The sequence below is a fragment of the Callospermophilus lateralis genome, chromosome 7, assembly GCF_048772815.1.
Source record: "Callospermophilus lateralis isolate mCalLat2 chromosome 7, mCalLat2.hap1, whole genome shotgun sequence".
In the NCBI taxonomy this organism is placed as follows: domain Eukaryota; kingdom Metazoa; phylum Chordata; class Mammalia; order Rodentia; family Sciuridae; genus Callospermophilus; species Callospermophilus lateralis.
In genome coordinates, this window is record NC_135311.1 from 137,216,685 (window position 1) to 137,233,358 (window position 16,674).

General features: G+C 36.4%; 1 protein-coding gene across 6 annotated transcripts in view; it reads right to left on the bottom strand.

Moving 5' to 3' along the window:
* Nucleotides 1-16,674, bottom strand: part of Kif1b (kinesin family member 1B) — a 152,021-nt gene that overhangs the window by 60,793 nt on the left and 74,554 nt on the right. For 5 of the 6 annotated variants that reach the window (XM_076861327.2, XM_076861325.2, XM_076861324.2 and 2 more), the window contains 5 exons: nucleotides 14,016-14,095; nucleotides 13,432-13,538; nucleotides 12,500-12,583; nucleotides 11,956-12,136; nucleotides 11,764-11,836 (listed from right to left, as the gene is read on the bottom strand). In XM_076861327.2, the coding sequence (XP_076717442.2) occupies nucleotides 11,764-11,836; nucleotides 11,956-12,136; nucleotides 12,500-12,583; nucleotides 13,432-13,538; nucleotides 14,016-14,095 (525 nt within the window). Of the gene's footprint in view, nucleotides 1-1,116; nucleotides 6,074-11,763; nucleotides 11,837-11,955; nucleotides 12,137-12,499; nucleotides 12,584-13,431; nucleotides 13,539-14,015; nucleotides 14,096-16,674 lie in introns of those variants that run through there. The other variant, XM_076861328.2, reaches the window with a different exon arrangement.

The window sequence follows — 16,674 nt, forward strand, 5'->3', positions numbered from 1 at the left end:
TCTAAGAAAGCAATCTCCCTGCTTAAAATATTTGGCAGCTTCTCATCACACTTCAGATAATGTCCAATTCCTTAGAATGCCACAATCTTGTCCTTGTTCCAACCATTAAACCCTCCCCCCATATCTCTTACCCTCCCATACACATATGATGTTCTGACCACTTCAGGTTATTCAGAGTTCCCGGGGCCTGACCTGCTTCTTTCCATCCCTTGCCACTCTTCACTTGCATAAATTCACAGTTGTATTTTGGGATTTTGCTCATGGCTCAAGGTCCCCTGCCTTGCATCAAAAAGAGAAAACCTTCCTCCCACCCTCCCCTCTGGATGTGACTCTCACCCTGTGTCCACATTGTCATCACATGGACCACAGTGCATTATCACATACACCTCTTAGGATGGTAGGATTTTGCAAACTTTTCCATCAATTTCTCCCATAGCAGAGAAATACAAAATACCTAAAAGGAAAGGTTATGAGGCCAGATACAAATCAAGTCAAGCCTAATACTCTCTAAAGCTCATCATTTCACGTTAGAATTCATGTGGATATTGTATTCTACCACATAGTACATGACTGTTGTTTTCCAGTATAAAAAGTCAAGTCAGGCCACTAACGAGAAATATTCTGCATTGTCTGGCTTTCTCTCTAGCACAACTAAAAATCTGGGTGGATAAAACATAGGTTAAAGGGGAGAAAGTAAAATCCATACAGTTACTCAAAGTTTTTTAGAAATCTAGGATCAGTCATTTAAAGGGAAGCATAACTATTTCATTTTTAAAAAAACTTCAAATAAGAACCATATCATGGAAAAAATTGAAATCTGCTTAAGGTTAACTCAAAGAAATCAAAGTAAAATTCATTTCATATGAGAAAATACTTAAGAGAAATATAACAAAAAGTAGGGGCTTAAAGATTTAAAATCCTTATAAGACAGAATGTTGTTAAATAGAATTGGAGCAAATATAAATGCTTCAAAAAAAACTCAAGTTCATGTAGAATATGAAACAAGATTAGATATGCAACTATGTTTGAATGAAAAAGCAATAAATAAAAGATAAGTTTAATGAGCATTACACCTTTTTTCATTTCTCCCTCTTCCCACACAGAGAAACCACACTCTTGATCAAGAATTTCAACTTTTATTAAACGAGGATTTTATTTTTTAACATTACAAACTAACTCTCCCTTTCTGAAAAGGCAGGTCTTACACTCAAAGACAATCTTCAAGCATAATTATAAGAAATTGAGGGGAAAATCCACAGTCATTAATAAGAAGATTCAAAGCTTCTTTTTACAGTAATAACGGGAGGGAAACCATTACATTTCACAACCTAAAGTGGTCCAAACCAAGTATACCTAGAGAAGAATTAAAAATATAGCAAAGATGACATGAACTAGACAATTACGAAAACTCCTTATAACAAATTTGACTCTGACAATACAGAATGAATGCTTGCTTTGCATTGTGCCTAAGAAGGCAACTCATTAAGGTATGCCAGGGCACAGGCAGCTTCCCCACTGCCCAGTCTTCTGAATACCTCATCAAGGCAAGTCTACAAAGGACCAGGAAGGCACCGGGCATAGTAGCTGGCTGTCTGGGGGAAGTCAATGTTATCTTCCTGGGATCTGACAGCATTTAATACAGACAGGTGTTACAAAGTCAGTGTTTGTCTGTCTGTTTTAGTATCAACCTAAAGCACAAAAGGTCACTTCAAGTCACTTCAATATTATAATTCCTATTCATGGCTTAACAGCAAAAAGAGAAAGAAATTCACAGTGCTAGAAAGAATTAGAAGAGTAAAGAAAATGCCCTATGGTTTAGACTTATTAGATAACAGAATGTCTAATGCCCCAAGGAGTGCCATTTTGAATTGTGAAAGTACACCAATTAATTAGGTCTCCTCAACAATGCCCCATAATGTAAGGTCATTACATAATTTCATTAGTATAAGCACATTTTTTTTCCCGTTTTGCTATTATAATAGCCAGGAATACTTTAATAACAAAATAATCTTTTAATGATGACTATTTCTCTTTGGTCTTATAGCATTACTTATTTAGTGAGGGATTCAATGAAACACTTTTATTCATACAGTTATTTTTTAAAATAAGCATGAAACACATGAAGGGGACATATATAGTAGTCAATATATAGTGGTTCATTTCTTCTGGCTCATCTATTTTGTTGTTGTTTTGGTTTTTTGTGGGGGCTGGTTACTGGGGATTGAACCCAGGGGTACTCTGTCACTGAGGTACATCTCCAGCCCTTTATTGTTTCATTTTGAGTCAGGGTCTTACTAAATGGCTGAGGCTGACCATAAACTTGTGATCCTCCTGCCTCGTTTCTCAAGTGATTGGGATTTTCAGGTGTGGCCACCATGCCTAGCCTGGTCATCTATGAAATTAAGGTCTGTTTTAGATGTCCAAACATTTCAGCAATATGAGGGCACCTAGATCAGCAGATGAAGCACAGACACAACCCTAATTCTTTGGAATATCATTGTGGGCAGAGTTCTTACCACAACCCACATTTGCAAATGAAATTATTATGGAACTTTCATTCTAGTGTCACCTGATCACCAGTGGAAAGTAACTCATACCTACTATTTGATGGGAAAAGAAGACACCTATCCATAACAAGACTAAAAGACTACCTCCCAAAATGAGAATATGTATGCTTAGCCTATGTTGCCTTAAGAAAATGAGAGCCTGTTTTTTGCCAGAATTGAAAGCTAATCACTATTTTTAGAATTAAAAAATTAATTTTTGATAAGAATGGAATAGTCAGAATAATTATGTCTAAAAAGGAATAAAGAAGGACAATTTGGGTTTATAAACAATTCACTGAAGTGACTGACTTAAAGGAACCTCCCGAATATACTTAAACCAAACAGCACAGGAGATTGCCATCATGATGAAGTCAATGCATTGCAAGTTCCACTCACCCACCTCTAATCTGTCACAGAAACTTAGACTAGAACTGTTCTAGCTATGAGAGCAAAAATAATCCCCAAAGATTCTTCTTTTAAAGGAAAAAAAAGTTAATTAGAAGCAAGTTTCTATGCATTAAGAAAGCATTTTCTTAGAAACAAAGAAAAAAATACTATGATTAAAAATAATGTGTTCTAATAAAGCACAGTGCCCACACAAAAAGGAAAAAAAAAAAAAACACCACATAATCACAATCTTGAAGGCTTCATTGAGCTAATTGCTATCTTGGCTGCAGTTTTTCACACTATTTGGAAGACAAGCATTTGACAGATGATTTAGTATGATTTGGGAATCTTCAACACCGTGAAGTCAGGCAATCTCTGGCTCTTCACACTGCCTCAGAAAAGTTCCTGACAAGTTCAAGAGATGAAGATGAATGTAGAAAACTATTCTTTTCTTCCTATTAAAATCCATCTTTTTTTAGTGGATTCTCCAGTGAGGCAAACTGAGACCACAGAGTGAAATGAGGTAATTGATAGAGGAAATGTTCATCAGGCCTTCTCTTTGCTTGCCTGAGTATCCACAAGCATGGCAACTGCTGACCAATGAACAGTTCTTCATTGATCGTCTCTTTATTCCAGATCCAATCAAAGTTAACTTTTATTTATGATTTCATCAACTGAGAAAAGCAACAAAGAGCCATATCCCATAGCCTTCTCCTCACGTCCCACCTCATCCTCTTCCCATAAAAACAATCTCCTTATAAATTTATATATACTGTTCAAAGCACTCAAGTCTTTTGTTGGAATTTCTGTTGGCACAATTTTGGTGATAAGGGGTGTGTGTGTGTGTGTGTGTGTGTGTGTGTGTGTTAGACAGAGAGAAATGATACATTAAACTTCAAAATGCAAATCGCAGAAACCCATAACAGTGTCAATTTAAAAGATTTCATTCAATAATATGACAAATTTCATACATATTCTGACTCATTAAGAAAAAAAACCTACTGAATCAATTCTACGTAAAATACAGAATTTAAAAAAAAATGGAAGCTCTACGGAAGATGCAAAACTACATATCAGGAGATATGTCTGAAGACATTTATTTGGGGCTTATGAAAATCCCAATTATACTTAAGGACAAGAGCAGACATGGATAAGAAATCCAAAGCTGTATCCACACAGTTGCATGGAATTTTTTTTAAACTAACTTCTAACACTCATTGGGAATAACAGACTTCAAATTCTACACATCAAGTTCTCCTTCTGAGTATTTGCATAAACTAAGAGGCAGGTTTTTCTGGATATCAGATCAATTCATAGACATAACAAACTTACACCAAAATAAGACAAGTTGGTGTAAGTGTATTAATTATCTAGGCACCAAGGAAGGAGGAAAATCTCCAAAAAATAAAGGTCTCAATGTTCTATCCAAAATTCCAGAAACTGCCCATTGATAATATCAAAGCAAAAGGGAGGTGTTGAAATGTTTACCAGTGTTTTATGTTTTAACAATATAAAACCAGTTAATATTTGTAGGAACACAACACTAAATTCTTAACGTAAAGAGTAGGAACTCAAGGCCAAGGGATGAAAACACTCGAAGCATGAGCTCACATTAACACTGCCCATTTCCTCCACACCACTTCAGTTTGTCCAGTGTTAACTTATACTGTGGTTTCTCGACCAGCTTTGAGGTTGGGAGCTGAGAACTGTCTCCTCATCCTTGGAGGCGTCACAAACTGGCTACCGTGGCTGGATTTGTCAGTCTGCTTCTGACAAGAACCGGCTGCACTGCCTTCTACCTGACCTCCAGTGCTATGATTACAGTAAGATTGGCGGTGTTGGTGGATGTGGCGCTTTGCCTGGAAAGTCTGCAGATCAGCGGTGGGGTGACCGCTGTGGGAGTTTAATGATTCAGAGGAGGCAGATGGCTGGCAACGTGTACTTTTTGGTTGGCCATTATTGAGAGAATTGCTTCTCCAACGCAACTGAGGTGGCTGTTGTTGATTATTAATTTGCTGCTTGCTAACTTGGATGTGATCTTGACTTCGTGTGTTCTGGGAGCCCCACGGCAACGGGAGGTCCTTAGAAGCTGCCCTCCCCACTTTTTCTTGGCTCTCTTCTTTATTTCCTTTTCTCCCTTCTTCATCTTTTGGAATTCTAAGCTCAATAACCTCATCTTCTGTTATGATGATATGTGTCCCAGGACTCCAAGAGTTTCTGTGTTTAGGGTTGCTCTTAAAGGGGAAGCGGGGCTTTCGGTTCTCAGGAGGGATGAATCTATGAGGTACATTCTGTCGACGAAGCTGCTTTGTTATCTCCTGCTGCTGCAGGTTCTTAAACCTGATTTGCTCTTGCCTCATCCACCGCAGACGTCCACGTCTAAAAGCTGGATCCCCATTCATCAGCTGGGAAACACGTTCTTCTTTGCCAAGTTCTCCGCTGTCTCCTTTACTGACATCATTCTCAGAAATTCCACTAATTCCAACAGGCTCCTTTGCTTTGTGGTTTCCTTGGCTTTTCTGTTCCTGAGACCCAATTAGGGGTAAGACTTTCTCCATTTTGAGCATTTTATTTCTTAAGACTTTGATTTCCTCATCTTTCATATTATTTTGTTTTTTGACTTCTTGCAAAATATCTTCCAGCTTATCTATGTGTACCTTGAGGTCATCTACATCTGTCCCACCTTTACCACTGGCCATCACATCTTCAATCTTCTCATCCCCAACACCAACAGTGTCCCAGACATCCCTGGCCACTGCCCTCCAGGAGTCCCGTTCATTGGGGTCTTTTTTTCCATACATGGCACAAAGCTCTTTCATCTTAACAATGGCCAAGGCTTCAATCTCCTGCCGACTGTGCCTAAAATCATTGAGAGCAACCTCATAGCAAATCTCCTTGACAGCCTGAATCTTAAGATCTGAGATCGTGACCCACTTGGAATCTTTACTCAGGCGACGCCTTTGAGGGATCTGATACATTTTAATTGGTTCACGCTTCTTCCCACTGCTGGGGAGGCCACATTTTTTAACAATGGTTTGCAACTTGCTGGGAGGTAGCTTTTCTCTCAGAGAAGTTATCAGTTTCCAGCTCTCTTCACAGGACCTCTTGTCAGAATCGTCCCCGCTATCAGAATCCGCGTCCTTTGGAAAAACAAAATCAAAAAATGGCCCCAAAATAACCAAAATTAAAATGTAAAAAAGGAAAATCAAATTGAAGAAAAAGCAAGCAAAAAAGCCTTAACCAGTTTAAAAACAAAACAAACAAAAAAACTAAAACCAAACCAAAAAAACCATAAATGATGTGGAAGTCTATTAAGACATATTCCTATGTAGGTTACTGTTAATAAGAAAAAAAAAAGTTTATTTAGAATTCCTAACCCAAAATTTCACTTTCTGGCTTAAGTGATGAAATATGCAATCATATTTCTTAGGAGGTGACATAGGGAGTGAGTCTCCCACTTTAAGGTCATCTGACAATTTAACAACTTAGTGTGAGATAACATCTCCACTGTATCAAGAAAAGGGAGTCAAACCTATGCCCACACATGCTAACAACCCATGCAGCCACATCCCCACATTTGCCTTGGTTATTGCTGTTGTTTCTTCCAGATTCTCCTTCCCCGTGAGTGAGCACAGATGCCATACAAAGATGTGATGAGCAGGCGGATTAACAAAGGTTAGTAAGGCTGTAGGACGCCAGGTTTTGTTTAGCTTTACTAAAAAGAGCAGCCCTAGAAAAGAGTTAGAGGATGAGAAAGTAGAAAAGAAGCAAACAGAGATGTTGTTAAAAGTGCTAAGAATACCTAGAAGACTGTGTGAAGTTCTTATCAACCAAATTTTTTTCTGTCAGGCAAGAGGGTTCTGAACTGAGTCCTTCCAGGAGCAGATACCGGCATTTTTTTTTTTTTTTTTAAGTTGTAGTTGGACACAATATCTTTACTTTATTTATTTATTTTTATGTGGTGCTAAGCATTGAAGCCAGAGCATCACACGTGCTAGGCAAGTGCTCTACCTCTGAGCCACAACGCCAGCCCCAGATACTGGTATATTAATTGGTATATTTGTAACCCAGGGAACAAGGAAGCATTAAAAAAAGGATCCTTATAGTGGATCTTATTTATTTTTTCACACAATTAAATCAATGAAATCTCATCTTCAAAATTTTGTAAAATAATTTGCCAGATCAAAAATTACTAGGCAAATAGACTTCTGCTAAATATAATTTGGCAGAAATTAAATTTAATTTAAATTAAATTTAAATTCCCCAAGTAACAGGATATTTATTTTATTTTATTTTTTAGTTGTAGATAGACAAAATATCTTTATTTTATTTATTTATTTTTATGTGGTGCTGAGGGTCGAACCCAGTGCCTCATGCGTGTGAGGCAAGCGCTCTACCACTGAGCTACAACCCCAGCCCCGAAACAGGGGTATTTTAATATATAAAACAGAGATGTTTTCTATCTAAAAACCCATAGCATTTCTAGCTATTTAAGGAATATCACTTTTAAGTGACAGTACTTCCAATGAATATATAAAACACAAACATAAAATGGATCCCCTATAAAATATGTGTTTAACTCTTGTTTTTTCAGCTGTTTGTCTCTACATCATTACCTCTGAAAAACTTCACAGAGCTATAAGAAGGCAATGTTGGATTTACAATTATACATAATAGGATTAGGAAGAATTTCTATTCAGGAAGTAAGTTTCTGGGAAAAGAAAATACTCACTAGAATTTCAAGATAGTCTACTAGGGCTGAGATATTTCTCAGTGATAGAGCACTTGCCTAGCATACATTAAAGCTCTGGGTTTAATCCCCATTACCCACACACACAAAAAGATAATCAGTCTAGTAAATGGAAATATTCCTGCTTAATAATGTCTTTTTTTTCTTGGCTGTTATTACTAAAAATGTGTGAGGTAAATGCTTTTTTGTTTTTTAAAGGACTTGAAAGTGATAAATAGTATCTTTGTTTCTAGATCAAAAAGATTTGTATACATAGTCACTTTCTAGGGAATAAAAAAAAATAATCTTGAATAATAATGTCAATAATTTAGCTTCTGAATCTAAAGATGTTGCTGTTGATGTACATATTATTTCTATTGACATATGCCAAACCCATTTATAACACCTACCTATTTAAAAACTTAGCAACAAAAAGCAGATAAAGCTAAACTTACAGATTATACACTGTTTTTTTTTTTCTTTTCATTTTTAATGTTAAAAGCAGAATGGGAGCTGGAGGCATAGCTCAACAGTAGAGTGCTTGCCTAGTGTGCCTAAGGCCCTAGGTTCAATTCCCAGCATAGAGAGAGAGAAAGAGAGAGAGAGAGAGAGAGGGAGGGAGGGGCTAATCTTAAGGGATAATATGTCATTAATAAATATTAGAGAAAAAAATATGACTGACTTGAAAAGTTTTTTTTTTGTTTGTTTTTTTTGTGTGAATATGTATAAGTTGGGTTTTATAAAACACAAAACCCTCTGATTCTTCTCACGTAATTGACAACCATCATTTATTGTTACTGGCTGTTTTTCTTTTTCTCTTAAAATAACTTAGGGATGAAATGAATATTTTCTAATTTAGGAAATTACAACTATTCTCTAATCATTGCTTTAATACCAGGCTTAAGATATAAAAGTTATACCTTTAAACTATAAAATAAAACATAAAATGAGAGTCTACAAAAATCCAAAAGAACTCAAAGTTATATCAAATGGTCATAATTTTCTCTTTCTAAAACACTGCCAAATGAACTCTGTAGAATATGTACTCTTCACAGTTCAATGTAATACCTTATCACACACTTACTCTATAACATACTACAAGCTGTAGGCAAAGTTTAGGTGCGTAAAATGTAAGTCCTATCTCGTGTCAAAAAGAAGTTTTAAAGTTTTAAAGATTTAAAGAAGTTTTAAAGATATCTAATTACAGGGTTAGAAAAACTACTCAGGTTTGACCACTTCACAAGTCACTAAATAACCTTTCAGTTTTCATTAAATAGCAAATGCAAAGTAGGGTCTCCTGAAGAGACCCTACAAAGAGGTTATTCAAATGACAGAAGAGACCCAAAACAGAAGCATAAAAGGACAGGGTTATCTGATGAAGCACCAACTGTCAGAGGGAATGCTCAGTAACATAGGAATGAGACACATTTGGGGAACCTATCATCACAGAAACTTATGAGCCTGAACTCCACTTTTTATTCACTCATTTATTTACTTTTTTCAGTGCTGGAGATTGAACCCAGGGCCTTACACATGCTAAACAAATGCTCTACCACTGAGCTACATCTCCAGCCCCCTAAATTTGATTTTTTAATGTTGTCATTAGGCAAAAAAATAATTACATAATAAACATTAGATAAAGATTTATTGAATAATAATTTCTTTTTTTGTCCTTTCACTCTACTCACAGGGCATATTATAACTATTATCATTTGGTTGACTGATAAACAGTCATAAAAATACATTTCCATACAATAATGTTACTGGTATTATGATATTCTTCAGGCTAAAGTGTTAAGAATCAGTTCCTCTTGAGATCAAGAAATTGAAGTGGAAGTTGGGCATGGTGGTGTACTCAGGAGGCTAAGGTAGGGATGATCTCAAGTGGCTCAAGGACAGCCTTGCAACTTAGTGAGATCCTGTCTCAACTAAAATAAAATAAAAAGGTTTGGGGATGCAGCTCAGTGGAAGAGCACCCATGAGTTCAATCTCTAGTATCTCAAAGAAGAAAAGAAGAAACAAGTAGAATAGACAGCTGGATTTTTGGAGAGGAAAGCACATTCCATGGCAAAAAGCTGCTCCGGAAATACCAGCTTACTTTCAGATACACAGAGCAAATAATAACCAAAACTGGTTTTCTGCAGACTATATACATCCCTTAGAAGCTAAGTATGACTTAGAGACATTTGCTTTCTTTTTATTTAATGGTCAGTGTCTTTATTTTGTGGCACAGAATGATTACTAACTCTGGGTTATAGAGAGCACCAGGCATCGTTATTCTTGTTGTGCCTAGTTACCCAAAGTAGAGTCCCAAACCAATAGAATTGGCATCACCCAGGAATTAGTTAGAAGTGCAGAATCACAAATCCTACCCCAGACCTACTCAACAAGCAGCTATAATTTAACAAGATTCCCAGGAGGTTGAGAAGCACTACTCTAATGGACAGAACATTTGAGCAAATCAGAAGACCCAAGTTCAAGCCTCAGATCCATGATTTAGCAGGGCTCAAAAATGGACAAGGGCAAGAAAGTATTTTGGGTTTTGGGGGGTGGTTTTTAAATTTTTTTAAACTGAGTTTCCTCAACTATAAACTAGGATTTTATTTATATACACATGTACCAAACACGGTGGTTTCAAGGATCAAATAAAATGATGGATATTCTTTGTAAATTATCAAGCACTATAAAAACACAAGACCCTACTGCTAATTACAAATACAGCTTAATTACACCTGTCCTCATTTGATCCCTCATAAACTATCAGAGACATGTAATTAAATTATACTATATCATTACGATAAAAGGCTTCTTCATGTGACACAAATCTTTCAAGCCCTAACCATAAGGTAGCTAAATCTCTGTTTTTATCAAAGCTAATTTCAAGTGGGCCTCCTAGAGGGAGACTCTTATATGTTAACACTGATATTATCTTGCCCTAAACATCTTATTTGCCCTTTGGGGGCTTTACTATAATTTCCAAGACAACAAATAAACTAGTTTAAGCCACTACCAAGCCTGAAAACTGAAATCCTTGAAAAGGCTGCTTTTTGCTAGAGTCCTTGGCTTTTATGGCCCATTAAACAATAGCCCCATTTTCTTCAAAGCACAGAACATGGCTACATAAGGGTGTTAAGAGAAGAAGCCAATGCTCCAGCTTTCTCCCTAATGCTCCTTACCATAAGGAAAGACCCGTGAATCTTAAAAAATGAGAATTTCCTAATCTGCATCCACAGGTTAGTTAACACTTTTTTCTTGCACATCAAATGAATGTCAAGGAGCTTCTTATAACCAGAGCTTTGTTATTCAAACTTGGTTGCCTTTAAAAATGAAAATCTACTATCAGATCAATTTATTCATGAGTTAGTTACTATCAAACCTTGGAAATCAATTTGCATCATAAAAATGCTAAAGCCATTAGATTAGAGCTAGTACCTTCAACTGGCTTTCCAGCTGTGCACCCAAATCCTTTCCAAAGACCACAACTTCCCTCTCCTATCTGAGGTGGGTCTGCAGCCCCTGTTCCCACTGTTATCACTCATGCCACTGAGAATCTTATTGAGAATTCAGACTCCATGCAGGGGAACAGAAAAGGATTAACACATGCAACTGTGCAGCATCACTTTTAGACACAGTTTAACTTAAAAAGAAAAAAAAAAGATCTGCCCAGCACAAGAACAATCCCCAAGTCAGCCCAAGAGCAGAGAATTAGTACTAACAGGTGATCAAAAACAAAACCAAGGCAAACTCCCACCAAATTGAATATTCAGAGTAATTATTAAAAGGATCACTACTGATTCAAAAATCACTACACAAAAGGCAAAGGTACCAGAAAAATTCTCACTATTTGAGACTGTGATAGAAAAAGCCCCTGATTGTGATAGAAGTAAAGATTTGACTTTAAGACATAAAAGGCACAAAATAGTACCTCTATGAACAGTTGTTCAGGCTAAAGTTGCCAGGAGATTTAAGTTAGTCCTCCATTAAGAAAATGAAAGAAGAGTGTGTGACACAATGAGAGCCACAAAAGCTCCTCCTGGGCACAGGGAAGGTGTGGAGCAGCTACCCTTTCCTAATGCTAGCAGATTCAGGACAGATTCCTACCAGTCTTTGCTGCTCCAAGAGAAGATCTGCTTCTTCCTTTTCCTTTTTGTACAGGATCTCCATCTCTTGTAACCTAAAAGGAAAAAATAAAAGTATATAACAAGAAAGAATAAATTATGAAATTACTGAGTGGCTTTACAAATGTATTACTGTTGAAGAGAAAGTCATGTGGACCATATATTTGTGGATTACCTTTTCTCCATCTCCTGTTTCATATCAATTCCTTGTTTCTCCAGAAGCTCTCTCTGGGCAAAAGTCCAGTCCACAGGCTCAGATGGGGTCTCAGCTGAGGGAGTCTTCTCCCGCTCAGCCCGTGCTTGTTCCGGATGATTAAAACGAAAAACGTGGTTTTTACCCATGATGATGCGGTTTCCTAGCACAAAACAGAAATAGGGTTAAGAAATCATTTTTAAATTTTTTAAAATTTTACTTTCATTTTTTAAAGAAATAATTTTTAAAATGTGTAGTTTCTAGTTTAATAACCCCACTCCCTTAAAGCTTCTGACATTTTACAAGAACATAATTCTAGTGCCAACAATAATATAGTCAAAAGTGAGAGTAGCAGGCTGGGGATGTGGCTCAGTAGTGGAGAGCTTGCCTAGCACGCATGAGGCTCTCTGGGTTCAATCCTCAACACTACAAAAAATAAAAATTACAAAGAAAAAGAAAAATCTGAGAGTTGCTCACACAAGCCATCTGCACACTGTTGAAGACTTCAAACCTCTCCCAGTCTCACCTGAGCGCAACTGAACAGGCTGGGTCACCCTCTTGCCATTCACGTAGGTTTCTGAGCGCTCACAGGGCTCCAGGGTTACAATAACTAGGAGGAACACAAACTGATGTTATCACCACAAACCAATGTAATTACTAATGGAAAACAATTGACCATCAGGACTTATGGTAATTAGAATAGACTCCTACAACCAATCAAGTGGCTAAAGCATCTATAAGGTACTTCTTTTTGGGTATATTTAGTTGTAACACTAGAAGTTGTTTGGAGCTAAGACAGAAGTATTAAACTAAATTTTATCAACCCCTGAAGAAGATAAGAAATATTAGTTTCAACAATATTCTGTCAGTTCAGTCAATAAAACAAAAACCAGTAGAAATGTTAAGTTTGAGATGTGGGTAATAACCAGAAACTCAAGATTAAAAGCTAATATTTCAGTTAAGGGAAGAAGCCAGAATACCAACACAAAAATACCATTAGATTATTGCTGTTTTGTTAACAGCCCAGGCAAAAATCAGATCAACTTTTTCTCCCCTATGGATGGATGGATGGATGGATGGATGGAAGAAAGAGAGAGAAAGAAAAAAGAAAAGAAAATCTACTCAGCTAAGACTTGAAGTTCTTCAAATCTCCTATTATCCTGGATATTTACTCTTCTCTTACTTTTCTATTAAATAATTAACATTCAAGACCAAGCCTAACTGCTTATGTCCTGCTCAGTTCTTGGCAGTAACAAAAGGGCTCCTTTTGTCCATGCTATTTTCATGTAAAGTAGCTATGTCCTTTCCCGAATTTATAAGCATCCCAGCTTCCTCCATATTTCAGAATAAGATTATATAACAAGTACCACTAACAGAGACAGGGAATACCAAGTCTTAAGGATTTCTCATACTACAGAATAAAAAATTACAGAAGAAACTCAAACCAGGAACTCTCACCTTCACCACTGTTGTTTCTCTCACTCCGGAAGATACAATGCTCCTCTTTAATGTGGGCCCCACTCAGTACTATGTCCTGGCGCCGCTCAGCATCTGCTTGGCCAACCCTGAACACAAGAGAAAGTGTTTCCCAGGGAAATTCAGACACAAAAAGCACTTAGAAACAATGAACCTCTTTCTCCCAAAGAATATACTTTGGAATGTACAAGAAAACCTATTGCTTTTTTTCTTTCCAAAGCTTTCAATTGCAAATTCTATTCTCCTGTATAATGAACCTCCCTACATGAGAATAAAAAACCAGGGAGAACCATACACCAATATAATTTGTACAGCACAATAAATATATGAGCGAACTAAACTCCCGAATGAATTCATACAAGGTGTTAAAAGGAAAAGTTTCATTTAGGGTCTTCTAGAGAAAAACTGTTAGCTGTTTCCACTTGCATACATCATTTTGAAAGAGTAAAGTTCATAATGGTTTCAGATAGGATAAACAGCAAATCATTTCAAAAATTGTTTTTCAAAGAACAATCACCTAGGGAAAAAAGAAAACATTAAGTGACCAAAATCAGACACTAATATACCTTGTAATTCCATCTTTGATGTAATAAAGCAGGCATTCGGACATTAGTGGGTCTTCATTAAGATTAACAAGATGTGGAGTCTGAAAAAAGATTACAGATTATCAGTTTGGAGAAAGGCACCATAAGAAGGGATATAGTAACAACAGGAGCCCACAGGAGGCCAGGCTTCTCAGATTTCCCCACATAGTCTAAAGAAGATCTTTCATTACTAGTTCTAAAGCTACAATAAAAAGAAAACACTCTCTTCAGGCCTCCCTATACCACACCCATGCATTCTATTACATGAGTTCTGGGATAAAGAACAAGACCCAGTTCTTAAGGTCAAAGCATAGTGAACACAAAGAAAAAAAAATCAAAACAGAATGATTCTCTGGGTGGATTAAATTACAATCTTTGTGACTGCATGAGCAAAAATTGCAAAAGATTTAATTTTTCATTTACTTTTATTCAAATTTACCCCATCCCCTGCCACCTCCTATAATTAACATCAGTTCTTCCATGGTCCCAGTTATTGTCTTTATTTCTCTTTACCTTAAAAAAACATGTAAAAACTAAAATTTCTAAAATTCAATAATAACACCTTCTAAAAATTCTTTTCAACTAACTCTAATGTTTCTAAAATGTTTTAAAAACCAACCTTCTTTGGTGAAAAGACCCCACTGGAATCCAAAAATATGTCACATGGCCTCGGGGTCAAAATCTACTCAAGAGTGTGCCAGCAAATGCGGAAAAATGAAAAAAGAGTCAGATGACAAGGTAAAGAAAAGGACTGCCAAAGATGGTTAAAAGGAAACTGGAAAACCTCTCTCTGTCTCCACTACCATCCACCTCTGTGCTTAAGAACCCGGCTTGTTTGAGAGAGTCTAAGCCCTCTGTGGGTAGCATTCTTTAAGTCTCCTCTTTGGACTAAGAAAAAGAGATTATCAGAAACAGGTTTTAAAATTATGTTTGGAGGGGCTGGGGTTGTGGCTCAGTGGTAGAGCAATTGCCTAGCATATGTGAGGCACTGGGTTCGATTCTCAACACTGCATATAAATAAATGAATAAAATAAAGGTCCATCAACATCTAAAAATTTATTTTTTTTAAAAAACTAAATTTGGAGGTGGTCAATGGTCTCTCCCTCCCTTTCCTGAGGAAACGAAGAAAGTTAAAGCAATGTGGGCAAGAAAATGCTTTGGAAGTAGAGATGTCTTTGGAATCTTTTATTGTTTATATCACAATATTTGTTTAAGTTATTGATGATTCACATTAAATATCATAAGTTTTATAAGTTGTTACAAAAAATTTCCCTACAATTTTTTTGGTGATCCTGGGAATGAAATCCTCAGCCATGTACATACTAGGCAAGTGCCCTACCACCAAGCTACAGCCTAGTCCCTCTCCCCTAAGTTTTTTTTTTTTTTTAATTTTTATTTATTTGTTTGTTTGTTTGTTTTTATGTGGTATGGCGGATCGAAGCCAGTGCCTCAGGCATGCTAGGCAAGCGCTTTACCAATGAGCCACAGCCCAGTCCCATATTTTATTTATTTTTATGTGGTGCTGAGAAACAAATCCAGTGCCTCACACATGCTAGGTGAGCACTCTACCACTGAGCCACAACACCAGCCACCTCCCCTCAGTTTTTAACACTACAAGATATTATGAAATACCTTTAGATATATACACAATCTAAATGCTATCAAAACTGTAACTGCTAAAATAGCTACCATTATAGATAATATATCTGAATAAATATGTGTTACTGAAGGGAAAAGTAATAAAAACACTGATATTTATATAAACATACAAAATACTTATTGCTCTAGTTTTATAATATGTGTGTGTGTATATATATATATATATATATATATATATATATATATATATATATATTTTTCCAGTTGTTTATGGACCTTTATTTATTTATATGTGGTACGGAGAATCAAACCCAGTACCTCACACATGCTAGGCAAGTACTCTAGCACTGAGCCACAACCCCAGCCCCTCTAAATTATCTTTATTTTTTAATACTTTTTTAGTTGCTGACAGACCTTTATTTTTATTTTATTTATATGTGGTGCTGAGAATTGAACCCAGTGCCTCACACATGCTAGGCAAGCCCGCTACCACTGAGCCACAAACTCAGCCCTCTAAATTATCTTTAAATCAATCGTTTTTAATTTTTTTTTAGTTGTCAATGGACCTTTATTTTATTTATTTATACACAGTGCTGAAAATCAAACACAGGGCCTCACATGTTGGGCAAGCACTCTACCACTGAGCCACAACCCCTGTCCTAATTCAATCATTTTGTTGAAAAATGACACATTGGAATTTGTAAAAATGTTATTTATGTGACCATGATAAAAAAACCTAACCAGAAGAATCCTCACAAAAATCACAATAATGTCTCCAACTGTGAGACATAAAAGAAAAGTACCAATTCAAAATTCCCTCCTTCTTCTACTCTAACCTAAAGAGATCTCTGTCCCAAAACTATGTGTAAAGATGTCTAAAAGTCTTAATTGGCTAGTTTGAGGTCATTTGAAATGAAGGGCCATTCTTTTTGTATATATATATTTAGTTGTATATTGACACAATATCTTTATTTTTATTTATTTATTTTTATGTGGTGCTAAGGATCGAACCCAGTGTCTCATGTGTCGGGCAAGTGCTCTA